Source organism: Cryptomeria japonica, chromosome 1 (genome assembly GCF_030272615.1).
Source record: "Cryptomeria japonica chromosome 1, Sugi_1.0, whole genome shotgun sequence".
NCBI classification, from domain to species: domain Eukaryota; kingdom Viridiplantae; phylum Streptophyta; class Pinopsida; order Cupressales; family Cupressaceae; genus Cryptomeria; species Cryptomeria japonica.
The window spans coordinates 561,688,365-561,714,716 of NC_081405.1; the positions used below are offsets into that span (position 1 = coordinate 561,688,365).

At 37.4% G+C, this 26,352-nt stretch overlaps 1 protein-coding gene across 1 annotated transcript in view; it reads left to right on the forward strand.

Annotated features, from left to right (window-relative positions):
• The first annotated feature begins 327 nt into the window (after window positions 1-327).
• The window catches only part of LOC131029161 (elongation factor Ts, mitochondrial), a 96,147-nt gene continuing 70,122 nt past the window's right edge, over window positions 328-26,352 (forward strand). Inside the window, exons 1-4 of the mRNA XM_057959557.2 lie at window positions 328-857; window positions 2,897-3,069; window positions 4,411-4,500; window positions 9,257-9,428. Of these exons, the coding sequence (XP_057815540.2) occupies window positions 545-857; window positions 2,897-3,069; window positions 4,411-4,500; window positions 9,257-9,428 (748 nt within the window). The 5' untranslated portion in view covers window positions 328-544. The remainder of the gene's footprint in view (window positions 858-2,896; window positions 3,070-4,410; window positions 4,501-9,256; window positions 9,429-26,352) is intronic.

The window sequence follows — 26,352 nt, forward strand, 5'->3', positions numbered from 1 at the left end:
TATAAAAAATAAGAATTTTTTATTTCGAAAATTGAATTTTCTACCTATTAATTTCAATATTGTCCAATAAAGATAAAGAAAAAAGATAGTTTTATAATTACATAAAATACAAAATAAATATGAACTGTAGAGTTGTTTAAAATTCTTAGAAAAAAGATAGTTTTATAATTACATAAAATACAAAATAAATATGAACTATAGAGTTGTTTAAAATTCTTAAATATGATTGATCAGCTCAAAAAAATAAATAACCAAGATGAATGCATAAATATCCTTACCTAAGTGAGGAACTAATAAATCCATTAGGCTAATGTAAAAATATATTTCTAACATCATTCATAATAAAATTCATTGCAATATGACATTGCACTCACGACGACTGGAAAATTCGAAACATAGTGATTAGCTGTTGTTTTAGGAATTGGTGGAATGAATGCATTTGCATCTCCTTCGAGAGCTCTGCTTTTCCAAGCTTCGTTGGGTTATACTTTAACATGAACAATCTTCTGTTGCAGTAGTTTTCAGGAGTCATAACCTATAAAAAATGGCTTGTGCAAGCAAATTCCAACGTCCGATCTCATCTATCCTGAAACAGTTCAAGATATCGCACTGTTATTATTCTTCATATGGGCTTCAATCCAATCTATATCAATCAAAACATGGCAGCGGAATCAACAGGGAAACATTCCATTCCTCACCCACATCACGCTTCATTGAATTTGACAACATGCGCAGAAGATACAGTGTGGAGGCTGGGGTATCGGAGCAAGCGAATCTGATAAAGCAGTTAAGAGAGAGAACAAGTGCACCCATGAAGGATGTCAAAGCTGCTCTTGTTACTTCCAATTGGAACCTGGGTATGTATGTCTCCTAAACCCTCTCATGCATAGATTTTGTTTATTTAATCTAGTTTTGTAAATCTTGGGCGCGGTTGTGTATGACAATAAGTTTGCACTACATTTATAAAATTTGAAAGGATTGCTACACTCATATATATCATAATCGATAGTCCACAACTTGGTTTGTTGGTGTTGTGGGCTACCTTGTTGGGATCAGGGGGATTTGAACCTGGGTTATGTTCGACTAGTGCACCTTATTACACTCCCACTCCAAATTTTATGGACCTGCTAAGGCCCCAACATAGAACCATCCCATTACTATGTGCGTCATGCTGGGTTGTTCTGCCAGTTGAGCTAGCGCTATCTCTATTGTTTGTTGTGTGGCTTGTTTGCTTCTAACAAACCTCTTAGGACTTAATCTGGTTTTTTGGAATCAGAGAAATGTATCATGATTGGACGAAGATATGTAGTGCTATAGGCCACAATAGCTGGGTCACTATTCCATTGCAAAAATTTATTTTGAAGTCATTTGGCCCAAAATGGTTAAACAAACTTGCTAAATGCTTTTTGGATCAAACTGTACAGTATGTTTAAATTCCAGAAACATGCTGTGCAGCCTCATTCAGAAACATTTAGCAAATCAAGCCACTGCAAGCAGACCACTGCCAAAGCAAAACGGTTTATAGATTCTATAGATGGATACTTTCAGATGATCGATGCTGGGCAATTTCTTCCATGTCATTCCGCTACTTTCCAAAAGATAAAACAACTTTAATCCTAGGAGATAAGCGACACCCTGTCACAAGGACAATCATCTGTGCTAGTTTTACGTTAGCCCTTTTTTTCTTTTGAAATGGGTAAAGGGCCCATTGATTACCTTGGGGCATCTTCCTTCCTACCTCAGAAGCTAACACACACTTCACGCCTCAATCAGGCTATTGGATCACTGCAAGTAAATTTATATTGGATCGCTGCAAGTAAAGTAATTCCTAATATCGTTTTTTTACAAGCTCCATTGGCATGGGCCCATGCTTGCTAGTTTCCTTTATAGCTTGGTAAGTGTTCTGTAAGTATATAGGCTGCCCTTTAACATGGCAGAGGGTAAGGTTGGATCACATCATTTATTTCTGTAAACATGGGTCAATGCTTAGTGCACTACATAATCTTTATGCTAAAGTCTTGCCACACGTTTGCTAAAGTTAGTGACTGCCTTTTTGCAGTGAGAGGGATTTGAACCCGAGTCACCCTCTTACAAGTATTTGCCATATCTGTTACAACTTGACCCCTTGCACATGCATGCCAGATTTTGAATCTGCAATGACTGTTGCGATAAATGCCACACCTTATTTCCAGACCACAGCTCAATTTAGTAGTTGTATCACAGATTTTGTTTTACTATTTTCTCTCGATGTCAGGTTGACAATTTTTTTTTTTTTTTCTAATTCGAGAGTTACTTCCAAAAGATTTTTATTTAATTGAAGAATCACCGATGGCTTGCACATGCAGACTCAACTGTTTATTGAGCATTAATTTTCTCAAAGGGTTTAGTAGCCACAATAAAGGATTTCACTACTTTTTGTTCTCAATGCATGTGAATAATCTAATATTGTTTCACAGCTACCATCTAGATATCATCTGTACCTCCATATTTTCCCAGGACTTGCACCTGGTCTAACTGTATAAGCAAGGACTTCTCCAAGATTGAAATCCTGTTGGTTGACCTAAGACTGCAACCTTCCATGAATCTCACTTTTGAATTTACACTTCACTGGCAATCATCAATGTGTTTTTCATCAGTTAAAGGATCTGTTCATTACTGCTGAATGAAGGCCTTTACTAACTTATATCAAGCCATATCAGCATGGGTGCATGGTCACTGGGCTTTGAACTTAGGTCATTTTTGCAACAAGTCCACTTTTTACCACATAAATAAATGTGCTGCTATGATCATGAGACTTAACGCTTCTAAATAATAATATTTTTTTGACATGAAAGAGTAAAAGCTGTGCAATGGGTATTTCTTAGTATTAATTTATATTTGGAATGGATTGGTGCAGAGGCTGCATACACAGAGTTGAGGAAGAAAGGAATTGCAGGTGCGTCCAAGAAGGCATCTCGTATTGCAGCTGAAGGGACATTGGCATTGGCTGAGGATGAGAAAACAGCTGCTGTTATTGAAATTAATTGCGAGACTGACTTTGTTGCTAGGAACGAAATATTCCAGTATCTGGTATGCTTTTTCTATTCTTACTTTTGAATTCATTGGCTTTACCAGATAACAATTTCATTCAAATAACTGATAGAAGTTCAATAGCTAGCACAAATCTGGGTTTCAATGTTTGTAAGAACAATTTATAAGATCTTGACATGCTTTTCAGTTTCCAATGATATGTGTTGATTGCTCTACTTATTGTGAAACAAAGGAGAAGTACTCTTGGTGCTATTTAAAACAATAATTATTTACATTTTTAATGCATTATTCCATAATAAGTGAACTCACTGATTTATAACAATTTATCCAGATTAATTGCCACTCGCCCCCCACACCAATTTTTATCTTTTAAAAATGACAATTTTTTGATTTAATCAGTCAGCCTGCTTTTTGGTGATTTTATCCAGAAAATTGCAGTTTTTAAAATTTTTTGGCTGCTCTATGTTTATCCTTGATCGTAATCCAATTTTCTCTAATTCTAACTCGATTTTTTCTCAATTAATTGAAAAAATCTTTATGTTTTGGTTTGCTGATTTATTCCTGAGAAATATTTTTGTAACTATGATGATTATTCAATCCTTTTTCCATTCTTAATCTCGAGATTAAGATATTTTTATTACTTATTCTTATTCTATCTGATAAATTGGTCAAGTTTTTATTTTTTTGATTGGTCAATAAATAGTATCACCTTGAGGGGTACCCTCGGGCTTAGATGCAATGATCAGGGGTTATGTTTTCTGTCATTTCTACTTAGAACTTGCACTTATCTCCGCTATTAGTGTACACCACAATTAGATGTGATAGTTTACCCAATTAATATTCAACATTTGTACATATGTGACATGTCTCTTGAGGATTTGAACATGTTCTCCATTAAGAAAGTTCCCATGATTTTACCACTTGAGCTCACCCCATTTGACCACCGAGTGGTCAGGGTTATTGCTGTTAACTTTGAGGTAATTGATAATAAGAGACAGATTAATTGTTTACCGGTTAAGATTGGTGCTAGATAAGGGTCCGGTCTAACTGTCTAGTTCATTTCATTCAACTGTTTATGATAGATTTTATTCTTTCACACTGTTTCTCATGGCTGTGAAATTATTTATATCTTTATTGCTGCTTATTGCTATATCCTTTCTGTGCCAAGTAAGGGTCCAGTCTAACTGTCTAGTTCATTTTATTCAACTGTTTATAATAGATTTTTATTCTTTCACACTGTTTCTCATGGCTGTTAAATTATTTATATTTTTATTGCTGCCTATTGCTATATCCTTTCTTGGTCTTTTTGCATCTCCTTTTTTGGTATCCTTGCAAATGTGTTGCAACACTTAAAGTTGATGTGGATATGTCAAATGGCAGGCACTATCTATTGCAAGATCCGTTTTGACCATGGAATCTTTACCCAAAGATTTATCACAAGCTGGGACGATAAATCCAAAAGTTTTAGAGGTAAGGCTATGCCAAAGACTCAATTTAAGTATTGTTTTGAGAGTTTTTACCTTATTTTGATTTTTGGGGGCAAAACAAATGAATTAGGATTTAGTCTTTTCTTGTCATCTGGTATGGAAAGACTGAAGTTATTTCAACATTTTGGTCTATTCTATGAGCTATTTAAATATGTATATGCAGGTTAAACATGATACGATGTGAGACATGAACCTGTGTGCTTTTTAATTCAACTCGGGCCACTGAATATTCTTATGAGAGTAGGTTCAATTAAGGTCGGTTTAGAAAAAATGAGAATCAATACAGAAAGGTATTAACCATGTTCATTGTGAATTTAACATATGGATAATAGTGCAGTTACAATCTTCAAAGCAATGAGATTTTAACGGTTACATGGTATAGACCATAAGGTAGAGCTTGGCATATTTGAATGCATGAAAATCTTGGCTTTTGAATGAATCTGAATCCCTTTACAAAGAGTGGGAACTCCAATGTGATCACTTCTCAAGCTAAGCAGTAGATACCAAGACTAAATAGTAAGATGTTCAAAGTAATTCAATTTCATTCAGAATCACAAGGAAAGTGAATATTTGTTGTAGTTTATGCAGAGGCAAAAATCCCTGTATATGATTCCATACAATATGACTTTGGGGTTTCTTACACCATGCTACTATACTGTTTGGTCTTCCACTTGCTGGCATGGTGGAAGGATGTGGACGTATAGGGAAAACTTTGAAGGATGAAATGAATGTTTTTCTGATCCTTTTATCTGATTGTATTGAAAGGAGTTTCCCATCTTTAGATTTGAAGGTGAGTTCCTAGGTTTCTGCTTATTACTATAGAAGTAGGGTTTGCCTGCAAGGGAAATTTTTCATGAATCCAATCTTATTGGTCATACTCTACAAGTATATATCTGTGCCATGCAAGTGGATATTTAAGCCATAGGAAATGATATATCTTATATACAATAAATGATAAAACTGTGGAATTTATCAGGAGAAAATGACAAATGCCAATCTGTCTAGAAATTCCTACATAAGAAAACTGGTAATATCAACACATAAGCAGGCAGTCCCTTTTCTGGAGATAAATTTAATTGTAATGATGTATCAATGTAAGTTTCCCTTTGAATGACTGTCAATTTAGAATTGGATCAAATAAGTGCAGGAAAAAATACCTGAAGGCACTTGGGAAACCTTCTTAGATTTGAGTTGTTACCCTTCCCATGCAAGCTGCTGGGTTTTAGACCTCTCCTTGTGCAAGTTGCAGATCACCTGGCTCATTTGCTTGCTCCTCCAGCAATCGAATTTCAGATCTGTTACATTTGTATGTGCAGGTTTAAAAAATGGATTTTTGAGTGAAAGATGCAGAGAATACTTTTTCCTCACAAATCGATATTTCGTTCTTATTCAAGAATCAAATTTAGCAAATTGCATTCAGTTTTCCCATAGAGGAGGAAGGGATGCACGTCTCTTCCATATTCTTCTTCCTCTAATTTGATTGGTGGGGACTCCCTTGTACTGGCCTTTACTAGCCACTGTGGCAGTAATGGTAATTGTATATTCAATAATGAAAATGGAGTTTACATATATAGGCAGTAATGCACAGAAGGCTGCCCCTTCTTTTTAGAACGCTTTGCAAAATGAGCTTGCTTCTCAGACCCTCCCTGATGCTGCAAAACTTTTGGAAATGACCAAGATAATCAAAATCCTTCCAACCTGATGTTAGGAAATAAAACCGTCCCTCCCTGTAGCCAGAGATATTGAGAACAACTTCTCAAACTGAAACCATAACTTTGAGGAGAAAATTGCCAAACCCAAACTGCCTGATTTTTAAGGAGAAAAATTAGAAAACCCAATAGTAATTTTTTGAGGAAAAAATTATAAAACCCAGAAACGATTTTTAAAGAGAAAATTGAAAAAACCCAAAAATGATTTTTGAGTAGAAAATTGAAAAAAAAAAAAACGATTTTTGAGGAGAAAAATCGATCAAAACCCAAACACTAAAACATTAGTCATGATTTTTTGTAGAAAACAATAGAAAACCCTCTTGCAGAGAAAGATCCCACAATTTTTGTGGGAAAAAATCGTGCAAGAAAGCAAAAAGCAACCATGATTTTTTAGGAGAAAATCAGGCAAAACCTAGATATAATTCTTCAGAAAAACATTATAAAAACTCAGATATAATTTTTGAGGAAAAAATAAGGAAAACCTAGATATAATTTTTGAGGAAAACATTATAAAAACCTAGATATAATTTTTGAGGAAAAAATGATAAAAACCTAGAAAAAACACCACAACCTAGAATATAGAAGTCTCAGCATGCTGAAGAGGACCCACAAAACCCTAGGTCATAGAAATGCACGGAGAAACCAGAGCTGCCACAAATCAAACCCTATTCGTGGATCTGAGGTGCCCAAATACATCGTGATTTGTTGTGAATTGCGACTCCCACGTGTTTACAAAAACCCCAAAAATGTGGGCTAAAACCTCTAGAGCTGCCACCAAACTTCTGGCCTGCGAAAAATGGTGCAATGAATAGACACGGAAAAAGCCCTAGGTTGTGCGAGTTGAAATTGCACCCAAAATTTGTCCGCACGTTGCAGGGAAAAAAGGGCTTCCTACAAAACTCGAGTAGAAACAAAATGCTGCCCAACAAAAAATGAACCAGATCGTGCCAAAAACAACCAAAAAACAAGCTGGGTTGGGCCTAGAAAACATAGCAGAATGTAGGTCATGCAGAAAAAAACATTGCAAAAAATGGCTGTGATTTTTCAAAATGGCACCAAATACCATGTAATGGTAATTGTATATTCAATAATGAAAACAGAGTTTACATATATAGGCAATTACATTACGTTGTGTCTAAACGAAACAAACGTAAAAAGAAGCCATAATTAGAAACTACCTAAACTAACTAAGATGACCATTAGAGAAACATTACATTATTTTAATAGTGGCACGTGGCTTGCGTGGTGATGTCTTAGTGTCATTTTTATGCCCCCAATGGGTTGAATTTCCAGTGTGTAGTCTTTATTTCTAATCAATACTGTCATGTATTACCTAGAACAGCATATTGGCTACAGAAGGGCTCACTATTTTAATGCATGCTGCTCTTATGCATGGTATCTCCTAAAATAGATCTTTTTCTTTTTGAGTGTCAAGATTGCCCTTTATTATCTTGAACAGAGCAACTTTGATTGGTTGTTCAATTGGGGTATGTTTATGGGTACCATAACAAAATCAGAGGAAGATATAATCCACTTTCTGAGATCCAAGAGGCTCTCTTGCTACCTTTTGGTTATAGATGTATAACTCTTCATAATGCCTTTCCTATATAGATGTCACTCGCTGGGAGAGAATAATCAACCAATTATTGCTTCGACTATACAACTTTTTACCATGATCCGGATCCCCTTTTAACTTGACCAGGAATGCTTAATAATTGTGTCATGCTGATACTCAGATGTAAGAGGATAATAGATTATATCTGTGTGAAGTTCCAAGAGGATAAGATCCGTGGGCACTAGATTCCCATATAGATGTCCCAAAATAGTGTCATTACCACAAAAGTCATCAATAAGATTCAAGTTATAGCTGGTATACTTAATCTACCTCTACCTTGCTGACACTCTTTGAAAAAATATCAGGCTATTGCCATTGAGATAAAGTGAGGTGACACTCTTTGGCAAGGAAGCTTTATGGTTTTGGATAATCATTGACAAATATTGAGACTGTAGAATTCATATTGGTTTGTAGCATTATCGTTTTAGAGGTTCAATTAATTAGATTAAATATTTTTTCCATTTTGCTTAGCTGTAGACTGATCAGAAAGTAGACACTAGAATTCATATTTGGTTGTTCAGGGGTATTAAGATGTAACGTATTAATGGCTGTCTGTGGTGGCCAGAAGCTGTTGAATCACTGTTTTGTACACACCATTCTTAGATACTACAAAAAATATTATTAGTGGTCTAATGTTTTTTTTTGATCGGTAAATGCTTTTTGACTTGAGCTATGAACCAGTGGGGCCACAATGGGGGACCCCATCCCCGAATACAATATCTTGAATGATGAGGTATTAACTCCTCCATATCTGGAATCATCTCACCTTATCACTCCATGCATGCCTTATCTCTCCACTCCTTATCTCTCCATACACCTTATATCTCCTGCTCATCTCTCCACACCATCACTCCTTATGTCTCCCCCTCCTTATCTCTCCACGTGCCATCCCTCCAATCTGACTCCTTGTCTCTCCATGTTGAACTTCTTATCACTTCATTCGGTCTTCGAGTCCAATGATCTGGCATCATTTTATTGCTCCACGGGTTCCAATTCCTCAAGCCTCCAAAGCACCAGCCTGCGTGGACATCAACATTACTGCATCGTGGTTAGAAGGTGGGTCAGGTGAGCCGGGTAGTGACCGAACTGTATCCTCCGCACTCAGCCAGGGTGACCGCCGAGAAGACCTGTAGGGACTCGAACACAGCATACCGTATCAACACGGCCTTGCAGCTACCGCTGCACTGCGGGGTGAACCCCATTAGTGGTCTAATATTTGTCCAATGTGAAAATTCCGATTTTTTCATCATTAATTCTAAGAATGAAGTTGAATATGCATACCAGTTTGTTGTTTGAGTTGGGAAGTAATGCCTTATTTGAGAAGTGTGTTCCAAGACAAAAAGATTTAGAATGCAGCACCTGAGAAATTCGCTGGCCTAATTTGTTGTTTGTAACATGATTGTGTCTTATTGCAGGAAATGAAAATAAAATTGGATCATCCTAAATTATCTGGGGAGACAACTGTTCAAAATGCTCTAATGGAAGTTGCTGCCATCATGGGAGAGAATGTGAAGCTTAGGAGAGGTTTTGCTTTGTCTTCTACAACTGGCATTGTCTCCTCATATCTTCATGCCTCTCCCCAACCAGGTTTGCACTATTTTTTAAAGGATGCATATCTTTGGGAACCTTTTATAAAAAGGGTTAAGGAATATTGAGTTCACAGTTCACACATATACGTTGATTGGATTTTAGCTTTATTGTTTTTGACATTCATAGCAGAATCAAGATTGCCGATTTACACATTTAACTTGATGTTGCAGCAGTTTCATCGATGATTGTAATCTTGTAAAATCTAGAAGCTCAAAAAATGCATGAGACTATTGGCTTGGGCTGTCTTTCTGCAGAAAAATTATTTGCAGTATCCTTGAATTCTAAATTTCTACGTATTAGTTACTGATTCTTTATCCCATTTAGTGTACCTACAAACAGAAGAGAAATGACTACACACAATATAAATATGTATTGGGGCACCGACACACCCAAATTAGTGAATTATACCTGAAAATCCAAAGAGACAATAAAGGAAATATGTGATAGAACACACATAATTGTATTTGTAATGCTTAAATTCTACCAAGGACGAAAGGGATGAAAACAAGGCTAACAATTTTTTTGCGTTAACAACTACCTATGATGCTAATGCTCTAGTTTTGTTGTCACACAAACAGCTACATGTGGAAGATATATGTAGACACACAGGTAGAGTTTAATCACCTTGATCCATGAAAGATTGTGCACATCACAATCATCACAATGTGGCACACTTATACAAATACATGTGGAAACTTAACTCAAATGAGACAACTCACATAAGGGTATGCACAGGCATACTAAACCCTAATGTAACTAGATAGGGGCGATATGCTTTCACCCTAACTTAGTGTATAGGAATTTGTGCCTTTCACTATGCTCTAAAAGAAACAAAGAAAAGTAACTATAAATAAATGATTCAGTAACCTTAATTAACAATATTCCTACTAAGAAAAAGTAAATTTAATAAGAAATTAGTATGGTTTATCACTTTTCTGTATAAACAACAAACACATGAAACTAACATAATCACAACCAGAGTTCCCAAACTCGCCGCGAGTCAGGCGAGTTCGCCGAGTTGGCGAGTCGAGCCAAGCTTGGCGAGTTTTGCTGACTCGCGACTCGGACTTGGCGAGTTTTGACCATAACTCGCCTGACTCGCGAGTCAAGCGAGTTATGGCAAAAGTTGCTGAGTCCAAGCTCCAAGACTCGGCCACAACAGGTCAATGTTTTGACTTGAAAAAAACAAAAAAAACATGAAGTTGTCTCTCCGTCAGGATTCGTATATGGAATATAACATTTAAGTATAAGTGGCATTTCTTTATGTCTTTTCTCTTTCTTATACTTTAAGTTATATTCCATATATATTGTCAAGATGATTGAGAGTGGTTTCGAACCTCCATGAGTTATAATGCAAAATCTAGTTTTTGGAGGATCCTTCAAATTTCCAGACTTAGTCAAATTTCAGGCCATTTCAGGATCAGGATGACATTCCAGACTTTTAAGGCGAGTTCACTCTGACCTTGATGTAAGGGACGAGACCTAGGAGGACACTATTTATTCAACCAAGGTTTGATTTAGCAACTTTAAGCGTGATCGGATAGTACACAAAAACCCTAGGAATGATCTAAATAACCCCTAATCACTCAACTGACCTAACCTCCTTCACTCCACCTTGAGGAGATCCACCTAACTTGATGACCTTTGAGAAACTCAATCCCTCAATGCAAAGGCTAAGACACTAAAATGACCAACAACAAAACTAAAAGAGCTAACCCTAGAAAGCAAAAAGTGGGGGTCTTCATTTGCAATGGGGCGATGTGTGAGTACCTCACAACAGGGATGTTTCTTAAAATTTTGAAAAAGGGGGTGAGTTGGGGACATTTCCTACCTATCCCCACATCCCAAAAAATCCCCCCATGGGGTACAAGGTTATTTTTGGCAAGGGACATGTCTATGAGGAGCATATTTTCAAACCCTTTTGGCCTCACAATCCCCTCTTCCATCCAACATATATATAGCCTAAAAACTAAGAGGTCCAAGAAAGACCAAGGTTAACTATAGTCCCAAGGTAAAACCTAAGTTCAACAAGCACACTATTTAATGCTACCATACACAAGCACTCCTTACAGTTTCCAAGTGAAGATGTTCATGATGTCTCATGTTGGTGCTCCCAGAATTTCAATTTGGCCAAAGAAAATACTAAACAAAAGCCCCAAACAAGTAGATACTCTACCAGCATGCCTTTCATGGCATAACAAGCTAGCACACATTATAATTGGGCTTTATTCAATAATGGGTGCATGAAACAAGTTTTAAATCGTTAAAAATCTCTTAATTTCAAGGGTTTTTTTATTTTGCCGAGTCATTGCCGAGTTGTAGCCGAGTCATAGCTGAGTCACGAGTCGAGCCGGCCTTGCCGAGTCCGAGCCAAGTCCGAGCCTGGGAACTATGATCACAACAGATTCATCCCATTACAGTTATTGATGCAAAAGTACAAGAGAGAAGGAACCTAAGTCTAACGTGACAGACTCTACATTAGTTCACTTTCTCTTCTCTTTTCAACTCAGAACCAAGACATGGCTAAGTGAGATACATAGACTAAAATATTACTACATACATATTTCAATTAATCTGTACAAGATGATATTATAAATGGAATAATGAAATCTACATTCATTTTATTGTCAACACACTAACTTTCAAAGGAGTGCAATTAACTGTAGTAAATTTGATAATTTTAACCATATTGAAAATATACTTATCTCTATGTTTAAAACAGTCTTGAATCCTGGTAAACCCTCAGGTTGGACATAGGAATAGGTTTCAATTTTCAGTCGTTCACAGAAAGACAAAGTGTTTAGCAACTTGTGAAGCATTCACCTTAATAGTGGAATTTTTGTCGCTTTCATAGAGTGTTTGCTCTAGTGAACTTGATGTTCACTAGGGCAAACATTTATTTGTTGCTGTGAATCTAATTGGCAAACCAAATCTAGTAAATTTGACTATCATAAAATAAGAAGTAGGCAGTTTGGCAAAATTTGAACCAAAATGAAAAGAATTGGTTATTCCTAATGAACCATTACAGCATAGAATTTAACCCTAAGTACTCCTAGAGTGCTAAAATGAGTGAACAAATCATAAAAATCATTTGACAACTACATTAAGGGTTTCTTGGTAAGATAGGCTTAATTCTCTATTTGTCACATAACTTATGAATCGAAAGCACCTAAAATCTACTCATAGTTTAGCTAATTAAGAATCTACTCAATCAAACATTCCTATATTAAGTTTTGTAAACAAATTTTTTGAAATTATCATAAAAAAGTACCAGTTTTACTCAAATGAATTTTAACATATTGACTATCCATTTTCTCCAAAAATATATTACAAAGGATAGTTCACAAAACTTCTAACCAATTCATAGAATACATGGTTTGATACTTTCAACAACCTCTAAATACAATTAAAGAACAATGTCATTAATTTACAACTTGTAAGTTGTGACCCATTTTCAACTTAAATGATAAATAATGAGATGAAGATTGATAGCAATTCAAGAATCAATCTCCAAGCCAATAGCAGCAAGCTATCTCTTGACCATGTGGTACCCAAAGATCCAACCCACCTTGCTTAATAGAGTGACAATATAGATATAGATACATACACATAAGAATGCATATCTTGGCAACACATACAAATTCATATAAAGATGCTCAAGCACTACTAGAATCTTTCAAGACTGTAAAGAAAGGAAGATAGATGCAGTAAAGACAATGGAGTGCCTTCCACCATGAATCTCCATATTCAATGTCGAGTTTATAAGAGAAACATCAAGAATCGCAGGATAAAATATGCATTCATTAATGGTGTAATGTCCCCTAATTATTTATACTTTAAATTAACCTAATTTTGCCCAAATCTAAAATAGGTAATTAAGTTTATGGATGTACCTTTGTATATTGTTTTCGTGCAACACAAAATTGGAGAACACATGTGAAGTGATACATATAAACTGAAACATATACTAATGAATTAGATCGAGTGATTTAAATTTTAATGTATTCATTACCCTTAGTATTGGATTTATTAGATATAGTTAGATTGTTATATTTGTTAGACAAAGTCAGAATTGTTAGACAAAATCAGATTGTAGGTTAGTTGCTGTTCTCAATTATTCAATGCCTTTGTACATTAGGGTAGGCTAGTTGGATAGGGTGTCCAAGAGATCCTCCATCCTAGGCCCAAGAGCAGATGCTACGTCCCTCTTGGCTCCATATGGCAGGTGTTAAGCATCCATCATGGAGTGGCATACCCAGTGAGGTATCCTATTGCCGTTCCCCCTCATCACAACCACCTTCCCTCTTAAGCCCAAGAGCAGATGCTTCACCCCCCTTGGCTCCATGTGGCAGGTGTTAGGCATCCACTATGGAGTGGCGTACTTAAGAGAGAGTCCCTCATTTACAATGAATCATTTATTATATTCATTCAATTCATCTCATTATGATAATCAATTATATCTGACCAATTACCATATTACATTATATTTCATTAATGCCTTATATTGATTATCATCAATGTTTCTGTTAGTATATTACCTTGTATCAGTATTAACCATTTATTGTCATTATTCCATTACAATCAATTTATTATTCCTTATATTATTATCATTAGATGAATTTGTAGACCTGCTGAATGCCATGCTGTTGAGTAGCGTCGACTCTTCCATTTGTTAGTGTTTGTTAGCTTCAGGAGATATTTTCTCCTTAATTAAAAGCGGGTCGGCCTACATATAGCAATTATTATTTTATTTTTTCTAAGGGAGGCGACCTAGATGAAAGGTCACCTAGATTGGTATATATGTAAGGTGGTGATCCTTCATTTCAATTATCAATTCAATCACGTTATTCTTACCTCCAGCAGAAGTTTGCCATTCCTTTTGCAGCAGATCAGACTTCAAGGGGAAGCATATTTATTTGTACTTAGTATCAAGGAGTGATGCTATTATTCATTGTATTAATTCAGCCTTGAGTAAGGCCAGACTTGTAAGCAGATTTCTGCTCTTATTCATTCAATATATGGAGATATATTTTGCTGGGTTTTTCTCCCTCGAGTAGGAGGGTTTTTCTAGGGTAAAAGTGCTGTGTTTATTGTTCATATGTTGCATATTCTGCTTTATGTTAAATCTAATCTTAAAACTAACACCATTCTTCTGCCAAATGCCCTTGATAATGAAGCGAGATCTAGAAAATTTTAATTGAATGCCCTCAATAAGGTTTTTGGCAGATATTTAATTGATTTTTTAATTTTTAATGAATGCCCTCGATAAAGTTTTCTGCAGATTTTTAATTGATTTTTTATCTTTTATATCTAATATGATCATTATAATGCTACATCATTATATTATAATAATAATTATTATACTATAATAATATAACAATAATATATAAATATTATAATAATTATATATATAGTATAATAATAATTATTATATTATTATACTATTATAATATCAATATATATTTTTTTGATCGGTAAACTGTATATTTATATTAATAATAAAAGAGTTTATACAATAATATTTCCAGTGAAGCAAAAATGGGGTAAACCCCAGAATCAGTCCCTGTCACATAGATCCACTGAAAACCCACATTACACCTCCCGTAGAGGAATGACTAAAAACTATTACTACCCCACCATCCCCAAAATTTGTCAACTGCCAAATACAAACTTGACCAACATAAATGTTCAACATACAAAAAATTTCATCAAAAACATAAAACTCAAAGTTTCATTTTCTTTCTACCTGGCCCGTTCATCCAAAAGTCCTCACGGTCAAAATCAGGCTTCTTTGATTCATCCTTCTTCTTTTTTGTCCTCGCCACCCACATCTCCACTTCCCTTTCTCTGATATAATCCTTCACAAATTTTCCCACCCGAGCCTTGCGTCCTCTGTCCTTGCAGCATGATCCGCACCATCATTCCATAATACAGATGACCTCACCTCCACATCCACATTGCACCTTTTCGGCATAATCCCTTCACCAAAGGGGTGTCTCAAACCCTTGTCTGTCATCGCTCTTGCCAACAAAGAAGTAAGATCACAAAGGGAATGATCTGGTATGCAGGCTTTAGCAACCCAGAGAACCTCCTCCTTTGTTCCAAATGTCAAGCCCCAAGCGACCACCATGGAGTTAATATTTGCATTAGTCCTATAATGGAATTCTGATTGAAGATAGTCTCCCCCCAGCAACACCTCCATTATTTGCAAAAAGAAGGGGTTGTCGAACTTGAAGATGCTGCCCAATCTCTTCTCAGACACCTTACAAAGAATTCAAGCTGCTATTTGATGGAATGGAGCAAGAAATTCGCTTCCATCCTTGCTTGATCTTCACACCACAAACTTCCCCCTGTCACCGTCTAAATTCTGCCACACACCACGCCACCTTGGAAAGCAACCGAGCTGCCTTTTCGTCGATTTAAATTTCTCCACCATGTCAAATTGGAGTAAATACCATAAATGCAATTTCCATCCTTGATTCCTAAATCTGCCAAGTAATCATTTTTGAAACCGCCTCACATGCCACCTTTCTCTCTATAATTAATAATCCGCCATGTCATAGAGGTGAGAAAAAACGATGGCATCCACCCAAAACGCCATCATATTGCAAGAAGGACAAGGCATGAAGCCCAAAAAAGCTTGGAAGATAGATAGCAGTACATCACGTGCCAACTCAGCCTTCCATTAGGTGACCGTAGGGACCCGTCATCATTTGGACCAAACCACCACCTTTTCTCATTACAACTTAATTCGCACCCTTTATTAGACATATTGTCAGCCTTTGCATTACTTTCTCTACGAATATATGGTATTTTAAAATCTTGAAATTTTCTTTTTCATCCCAATAATATTAATTACTTTTATAATTTTCCAGCAATGGGAGACACCTTTAGCAATGGCCTCCGTTACAATTTTCAAATCGCCTTCCAAGTGTATCTTTGTGATTGAAAGCTTCTCTGCCAGTGATATCGCAAGCAAAGTTGCTTGCACCTCCGCTTGATTGTTTGTAGCATCCTGCAATCGCTTAGCTCCCTTTGCCAAAACCACCCCCACTTCATTTCTTGCAATACAACTTGCGCTCGATATCCCAACGTTACCTCAAGAGGCACCATCAAAGTTGATCCGACCCAATCCAACTCTGATTTTTCCCAAACCACACCAATATTTTCACCAGGGGTGGGATGAATCCTACAAGGCCCATTAATGGGCTATAATATTAATATATTGTTATAATATTATAATAGTATATTCATATAATAATATATATTTTTTTGATGCCGAGGGTATCCCCGCGACCCAACGTGATGCCCATTTTTGAGGCAAGCTGAGGCGAGACTAATCCCTAAGGTGTGGGTAAGGGCCCGTATATTACACATTGTATAAACACCAGGTTTGGAGAGTCGAACTCAAGACCAATGAGGAGCGAACCCACTGCCCAAGTCAACTCTCCTACCTGTTGCGGGCTAATATAATAATATATTAGTACTATAATAATTATATATTAATATTATATTAATATAACAATTATTCAATATAATAATATTATAAAAAAAAATTGCTAAAAAATTATTATATTAATATACTAATTATAATATAATATTATATTATTCTAATAGAAATAATAATACTATAATAATAATATATTAATATAATATAGTATAATAATAATAATAACAACAATGGATTATCATAGGGAGATGGTAGAGCTAGGGTTTCGCAGAGAGGTTGGCAGAGGCAGGTTTCGAACTACAAAGGACGGAGGATCAAAGGATATCATAATGAGTGGCATCCTTTGTTTAGGGCATAAAAGGGACAGGAAAATAGACATATGTAAGCCTTGAAGGGCAGGAATGCTTTTATTTGCAGAGGAAGGGAGCGGGAGAGAAATAAATGGGGGTTCGCTTCCATACACACAGGCCCACAGGTTGACTTTAAAATGATTGAGAAGAAGTTCTGGTGGCGAAAAAGGTATGTAAAAGCCCAGAACATGCGCATGTGGTTTCTATTCTTGTTGATAATCATGAGTGGAAAGTATGAGTGCAGATTTTAAAGAGTAGAGCTTTTTTTTATGAAATGGAACGAAGAATGGACTGCATTCTCTAGAGTACGGTCATGGGTGGATGCAAACTGGGGAGAGGCTTGTGTTTTGAAAACTCTTCCGAATGGGTTCGATCTGGTTATTAGCCCTAGTGAGAAAGACAAGGAATGTATTTTAAACAATGGTCCATTTCTTAGGGGGGGAAAGGGTTTTTTATTAAGGATTGGAAATCAAATTTTGATCCTAAAAAGGAAGAGATTGGTTTAGTCCTGTTATGGATACGACTTTATAATCTCCCTCATGAATATTGGGACAATGAAACCCTAAAGATGATTTATGACAAGTTGGGAGTGTTTCTAAAGGTTGATGAGGATTTGGAGGTCAATGAGTACAGTATGTATGCCAGGATCTGCATATAGTGGCAAGCTGTACACCCACTTCTGCAATATATAGAGTTGAAGTCTGGCGAGGGATTGTGGAGGCAAACCATTGAAGTTGAGGATTTGATAGATGTATGCGCTTTGTGTAAGAAAAAAGGACATTCAGAGACAGAGTGTTAGAGCATTACTAAGGGGAAGAATCTCTGTCATAACAGGTTGTAGGACTTACTAGTACGTTTGACAGAGGCTAATGGAACGACAAAGGAAGGTTGGAAAAGTACAATTGTCAAAGATAGAAATTACCAAAGCAAGGGAACAAGTTCTAAGGAAGGCGAGAAGGAAAATGGGGTTAATCTAAATATGGCGGGTTTGGATCGTGAGGAAATTGAAACCCATATGGAAGAGGAAAATATGGTTGATAAGATGCATGGCTTTGTGGATGTTGGTAGCGATAGTTAGATTATAGAGGGAAGCTCGGGTATGAATAATATTTTGAAATTTGTAGAGTCTTTGACGGGTCATGAATCTGCAAAGGACCAACAAAAGATAGAGGAGGAGCTTGTAGATAATAGAGAGTTTCATATAGAGCAAGATGGAGAGAAGTCTCTTCATACTGAAGAAACAAGATCGGAGGGAAAAAATGGGGTTTCTCTTCAAAACAAAGCATCAGGGGTGATATGCCAGAACAGAGGATTGAATCTAAATGATCCTTTTCCTGAAGATATGAATACACATCATTTTAATGGAAGTCGAGGGGAGAGAGATGGGAAGGAGGATAAGTGTATGGACTTGGAGGATTCAAATGATGGAATATTCAAGGATATTCAAATTTCTCCCATAAGAACTTTGAACTTCATTAATGATGAAAGCAAATACATTGATTTGCCGGAAAAGGAAGGCTTGGATTCACAAGAGTCGGAGGATAAGATTAATAACATTGATAATTTAGGTTTGCAGGAGGAAGTAGGGCTGTCAAAGAAGAGATCTTTGAATCAAACTAGGTCAAAACAAGTTAAGCCAAAAATAGGAGAGAAAAAGTCTAGAGGTGCAAAATCTAACAAGGAAAAGCTTGAGATGGCTAGTACTGCAAAGGGACAAACCAAACTTAGATCGGGAAGAGCTTATGCCTCTTCTCGGAGGCAATGAGGTGTCTTTCGTGGAATGTCAAGGGTTGCAATGCCCCTGACAAACGACGCCTGATAAAGGGATGTCTTGATCAGGTGTCGCTAGACATTGTGATGATTCAAGGATCTAAGTTAAAAAGGTGACGATATTTAGGTTTTCCAACTTTGGTTTCAGAAATGGGGAGGTGTGTTCTCTGAGGCAAGTGGTGCCTTTGGAGGATTGGGGATTTTGTGGAATGAAGCTACTATAGAAATTGATCCAGTAAGAATGGAAAAACATTGGCAATGGGTGAGAGTCTTTTCGAAAGCATTGCAAAGTAATTTTGATTTGTTCAATGTGTATGGGCCAACTAGTACTCTTGAAAACAGGAGGGTATGGGAATAGTTGGCAAATATTATTGTGAACCTTGAGGGCCACATTTGTGTTTTAGGGGGAGACTTCAATGCTACTCTATCCCCTATGGAAAAGAAAGGTAAGTCTTTAAGGTTTAGCCAAGTGCAGCAAGATTTTAGTGATTTCACTATGGAAAGTGGATTGGTGGAAGTGAAGTTTTAAGGTAGGAGATTTCACTTGGACCAATAGGAGGGCTGGGGTTTCCAACATTACAGAAAAGTTGGATTGTTTTTTCCTAGCTAGCGTCTGGATGGTGAAATCGTGGGTGACTGAAGCAGCTATATTGCTAATTCATGGGTCTGATCATTATCCACTTAGCCTCCTTATTCAAGATGATATAGCTCCAATATGGTGTCCTTTTAAATTTGAAATGATGTGGTTTAGGGAAGAAGGTTTTAGAGATTTGATAGAGGACTGGTGAAGAAATTCGCCAGTCTGGTATGGTAATCATGCTTTTGTTTTCTACAAGAAGTTACAACATCTTAAAGAGTCTTGAAAAGATGGAATAGGGAAAAGTTTAAAAATGTTTTTGTTGAGAAATTATCCATTGAAAAAGGTTTGGAAGACCTTCATAATCGAGTGATTTAGAATGGCATGATAGAGTTAGAATTTGTGGAGGAGAAAAGACTTAATTAGGAATATATGGAGGTGTTAGCTAGGGAGGAGATTTTCTGGAGACAAGTCATGGGAAACATGGCTTGAAGATGGTGACAAAAATGCTAAGTTCTTTCATAGTTCTGTAAAGGTAAGAAGATCGTGCAATAAAATCTTTTCAATTCATAATAATGAAGGTGTTATCCAAGCAGAAGGATATTGAGGATGCGGCAGCAAGTTTTTTCCAGCAGTTACTTATGGAGGAGGATCCACAGAGGATGGTTGATGATAGTTTTTTGGAGATTATCCTAGAATGTATTTCAGAAATACAAAATCGCAGCTTGTTGGATAGGGTCTCTTTGGAAGAAGTAAAAAGTGCATTCTTTGATTTAGGTGGTCATAAGGCCCCGGGTCCGGATGGTTTCCCAGTGGCTTTCTTTCAAAAGTTTTATGATCTGTTTGCAAATGATTTATGGCGTATTGTGGAGGAGTCCAAAGAAGGGGGTTTCATTTTGAAAGATTTCAATGACACTTTTATTGCCCTTGTTCCTAAAAAGAATTCTATCTTCTCTTTTGATGATTTTCGTCCCATTTCTTTGTGTAATACTGTTTATAAAATTATCTCTAAGGTAATTGCGAACAGATTGAAGGTCCTGAAGTATATTATTTCTGAGGAGCAAAGCGGCTTTGCACCAAACAGGTCTATAGTGGAAGGTATTATAATTGCTCATGAGGCTATTCACTCGATTCGTATTGCAAAAACAAACAAAATGATAGTCAAACTAGATATACAAAAGGCGTATGATAAGGTGAGATGGAATTTTTTGTTTGCAATCTTGTGGAAGTTTGGGTTTTGTGATGAGTGGATTGCCTGGGTGAAGAGTTGTGTGTGTTCTCCATGATTCTCTGTGCTGGTTAATGGTAGTCCTCAGACTTGTTTTGAAGCTACTAGGGGTTTAAGACAAGGAGATCCTCTTTCTCCCTTTCTTTTTATCATTATGGCAGAAGCTTTAGGTCGTTTGATTGCAAAGAAAAGGGATGATGGAGTTTGGAAGGCGTTAGAGTAGCTTAGGGTGTGAGGGCTGTGACTCACTTACAATTTGCAGATGATACACTTCTTTTTGGGGAGGGTTATTTGAGAGAAGCACAGATGTTGAGGAGCACGCTTGACACTTATTCAAAGTGGTCAGGTCAGAAGGTTAACTGGAGGAAATCAAAAACTTATTTCTTTAACACTTCATTGGGGAAGTAGAGGGATATTTCTCAAATTCTAGGTATGCAAGTGGGAAGTCTCTCGGGGAAATATTTGGGAATCCCACTCTTTAAGTGGGGCAAGCAGATCCTCAATATGGAAGAATCTAGTGGATTGTTGTATCCAGAGAATGGATGGGTGGAAAAGTAAGTGGCTAACTCAGTTGGTTGCATTCTGATGTTGAAATCGGTTATTTTTGCTATCCCTCTTTTTTTGATGGTGTGCTTGCGAATCCCACAAAAGGTGTTGAAGGTGATTGAGCAAAAAATGAGGAAGTTTATTTAGAATGGTAATCAGGTGGAGGACAAAATACTGCTGCTGGCTTGGGAGAAAATATGCAAGCCCAAGTGACATGGCGGGGCGGGACTAAGAAACTGGCAGAAAATGAATGAGGCGATGGGGGCAAAATTGTTTGGGCTATTTTTCAGAAAGCCCCACCAACTGTGGGTTTAGATATTGAGGGCTAAGTATCTAGATCAACCAAATGACTGGAGAATTTTCACGATTGCCAACCCCCTGTCTAGGTCAGCGATATGGAATTTTATAGTCTTCTGCAGAGGTTATTACAAATCACATTTCTTGGTAGATTGGTGATGGTAGGAGTGCAGATTTCTGGATGGACTCATGAGACGGTAAGAAGCTGTCATTGGAAGTGATGAGGAAGTGGTGGAGTTAAGAAGATTGTTGAGAGGTATATGGGGAGACAAGGTTAGGGACTATTTAGAACCCAAAAATGTGGATGGGAGGGTTGAATGGGGTTGGAAATCAGTGAGAGGGGTGCTGCAAAATCCAAATCATGGAGTAATGGAGAAAATTTTCAAGGAAAGAAGAGTTTTTGTGTCGGGCTTCAAGGATGAAGTAAAGTGGTGTGGAGCGAAAAATGGTAATTATTCAGTAAAGATTGGCTACCAAATGTTGGATAGTGGTGAAGAGAGGGATGAATGGCCGACAAGTTTATGTTGGGGCAAAGAATGTCTTCTTAAGGCAGATGCGTTTGCATGGCTAGTAGTAAGAGGTAGGAATTTGACAGGGGAAAGGAGGAAACCTCTAGGGATGATAGCTCCGACAAAATGCATTATGTGTGGCAAGGAAGAAGCAAATGTTGATCACCTACTTCTCAAGTGTGAGTTTGCTTCAGCGTGCTAGAGGATGGTGTAGGGAAAGTTGGCATGGCAAGGCCCCCTTTTGGGGTTGCTAAAGGAAGTGTTTTTGAGTTGACCAAGGAGTTATAAAAAATCAGTATTCTCGTGTTTGGAAAATTAGTCCAACAATGATTGTGTGGGAAATTTGGAAGGAGAGAAATAGAAGAATTTTTTAAGACAAAACTGAGTCTTTAGAAAGGATCCTTGCTAGGATTGATACATCCATCGAGGAGGAGGTGGGGGCAGCAACGTCAAGATTTTTCAGTAAAGGGATGCTGTTTTATCAAAGGAAGACTCGCGCATTCAGGGTTGTTGGCCTTAGATTAAGTTCAGGCCCGTTCATGAGCCTAGACGAGATGATCTGTCTTTGTTGTCAGCAAATGTACATTTTAAAAATCAGTGGGAACCACCGGAGGAAGGGTGGATCAAGGCTAATTTTGACGGTGCATCAAAAGGTAACCCGAGAGATTCAGGTGCAGGGGTGGTGTTTAGGGATTGGCATGGCAATATCATAGCATGGGGAGCTAAATGACTGGAGAAGGGTACAAATAATGAAGCGGAGGTTCAAGCAGCCCTTTTGGCGGTTGAGTGGGGTTTAAAATTTGGATTTACAAAATTTCATTTGGAAGGTGATTCATTGATCATTATAAATGCAATTTTTAAAGGAGAAACACAGGCTTGGTTTTTAAATAAATATGTTAAAAAAATTAAAAATGATTTAAATTGTTTTTGAGACTTCAAAGTTTCTCATGTGCGAAGGACTCAGAACAATGTGGCCGATGTGCTGTCAAAATGGGCCACATCTTTCCAAGAAATGTAGGAATATCACCTTGAAGATCTTCGCAGTGTATCAACAGATGACGTGGTGGCAGAGAATGATTTTATGGCAACTACTAGATTTATGCAAGTACGAAGTGGTGGGAGTTGGCCAAGCTAATTGGTGTGGTATAGTGGTGGAGTTAATGCCACAACGAGTGGAATGGATTGAGGTAAAAGCTAGGACAATGCAAGCATTATAATGCATTGATGAAAATGGAAATTGCCGGCGGTGAAGGACGATAGTGTTGGGCGTGGTGGCAATGGTTTGATAGTTATATTTCTCTCTTTTGGCTTTTCATTGCTTGTCCATTATGTCTCTGTCTACTGTATTTTTGAAAGGTTGGGCTGAAGTGTGAGAAAGGCAAGTTTCCAAAGGTGGTGATATTGTAGTGATTGGGGCAATGGAGGCGAGTTTTACATTGAAAACAGAGATGAAGCTAGTGCCTTTTGTGGGCAGGGTCATAGATAGACGATTGCAGGGTCTTTTTCTGTTCAAGGATGAGAGATTAGTGCAGGTGGTGAAGCTAATTATGGGGGAAGAGATTGCACATATAGGCCATAGGTACAAGACAAATATGGAGATATACTCCCTAATTGCAGCATGGGGTTTAGAGTTTGAGAACTCGGTGGACAAGGTGAAGAGGGTTCTACGAGATTTAATATTCAAAGAGTACCTGCTGGATATGGATTCTATTTTCGAATGGGCCATCCTTGGAGTGGGCATTGATGTCTCTGAAGGTGTGGTTGTGCCGTTGAATTACTTACCTTTTGTTCGATGGCAAGAGGATGAGTTGAAGGCAAGATTCGGGGCTTTGGCAAAACGAGGTTGGGAGGCCTTGAAGACTTTTGCAGAGCTGATGAGAGTGGAAGATGTGCTAAGAGCGGTGCACGAGGGGGCCAGGGTAGAGGCAGGTCGAGAGCTGAGGCCGAGGAAGCGAACAATGGATGCGGTGATGGATATAGTGAATCTTCCAAGGCATTTCGCATCTACATTCCCGGCTAAAGGTATATTGAGGTAAGTAGGGATATCACTTTTGAAGAAAATATTGCTTTCAAGAAATTTAAAAGTTTCTCTTATTGATAATGATAAAGAAGTTAATGATAATCAAAATATGGATATTGATACTAACTCTGAGATTCAGAGGGAGTCTATTGAGCCTCCCGAACCTATTGAGCATGATGATTCTCCTGAGCCTCTAGATCCAACTGATGGACCTAGAGATATTGCAGTTAGCAAGAAATAGCCACTTTGGGTTAGGAGCACAATTCAAGATGTAGAAAAGTTTGCAGCTCCTAGTGGCACCTTCAGAGAAAGTAAGAGACCTCAAAAGTTCTCCAACAATGTTGCAATGATGTGCAACATCATTGAGACTGAACCATCCAGCATAGAAGAAGCAATGAACCAGCAAGCATGGAAATTAGCCATGGACGAAGAGTATCAATCCATCATCAAGAATGATGTTTGGGACATTGTGCCTAGACCTAAAGGTAAGACTGTTGTTTCTTCCAAATGGTTGTTTAAAATTAAACATGCTGCTGATGGTAGTATAGAGAAATATAAAGTTAGATTTGTAGCTCGTGGTTTTTCTCAAAAGGAAGGCATAGATTATGAAAAAACATTTGCTCCTGTTGCTAGATATACTTCTATCAAAACTATTATAGCTATTGCTGCAACCAAAGGTTGGAAGTTACATCAGATGGATGTAAATACTGCTTTCCTTAATGGTGTTATTGCAGAAGAAGTCTATATTGAACAACCTGAAGGTTATGAGATTCATAATAGAGAAACTTATGTGTGCAGACTGAAGAAAGCTCTCTACGGCCTCAAGCAAGCTCCTCGAGCTTGGTATGAAAGAATTGATAAGTACTTGGCTAGTTTAGGGTTTTGTAAGAATGATGCTGATCCTAACATTTACTTTAAAGTATTTAATGGTGAAATGCTAATTCTGGTTTTATATGTGGATGATTTATTCCTAACTGGTGAAGATAGTCTCATCATTAGGTGTAAGAAAGAATTAGCTATTGAATTTGAAATAAAGGATCTAGATCCAATGCATTACTTTCTAGGGTTAGAAGTGTGGCAAAGACCTAATGAAATTATTCTAAGTCAAGGAAAATATACTATTGATATATTGAAAAGATTTGGTATGATGGATTGTAAACCTATGTCTACTCCTATGGAAACTAACTTGAAGAAGTTGAGTATTTCTGCAGCTAATTCTGATTTTGTAAATCCTTCAGAGTACATGCAGTTGATTGGATCCTTGATGTATCTAGTCAACACTAGACCAGATATTTACTATGCAGTGGGTGCACTTAGCCAATTCATGAACCAGCCAAAGCATGTTCACTTGGTGGTAGCCAAGCACATCCTGAGATACTTGTGTGGAACAGTTGGTTATGGATTGAAGTATCAACACAGTGATCAATTTGGAAGGCTACTCTGATTCTGATTGGGTTGGAAGTGTTATTGACAAGAAAAGGACTTCAGGAATTTGTTTCAGCTTGGGTTCCGCTATGATCTCTTGGGCTAGTAGGAAATAGTCCTCGGTTGCATTGAGTACTGCAGAAGCTGAATACATTGCTTCAAGTATGGCAACTAGAGAAGTAGTCTGGCTTCACAAGCTCCTTGTTGGGTTGTTTGGACAACTTTGTGAATCCACTGTTATTTATTGTGATAATCAGAGTTGTATTAAAATTTCTAATAATCCCGTGTTTTATGACATATCAAAACACGTGGAAACTCATTATCACTATGTTCGTGATTATCATTATCACTATGTTCGTGATGAACAGGTTTCAGATGTTCTCACCAAGTCTTTAGCTCGAGTGAAGTTTGAGTACTTCAGCTCGAAGCTTGGAATTGTGGAGAACACATCATTGATTGAGAGGGAGTCTCAATCTTAGTGATGCAATTTAGTTTGCATCCTCCACCCTCTGCGGGCAATGCAAGGTGGAGTCACCCTCTATGGGCAATGCAAGGTGATATTGTATCCTTCTCTGGGAGAAGGCTGAGGTGTAAGACCTCTTCCACCCTCCGCGGGCAATGCAAGGTGGATCCATCCTCTGCGGGCAATGCAAGATGGACATCATGAAATGAGTTCATGATATTTATGTGTTTCATTGCAGGTATACTCTATGGATCTTATACATTCATCCTTGCGGGCAATGCAAGAT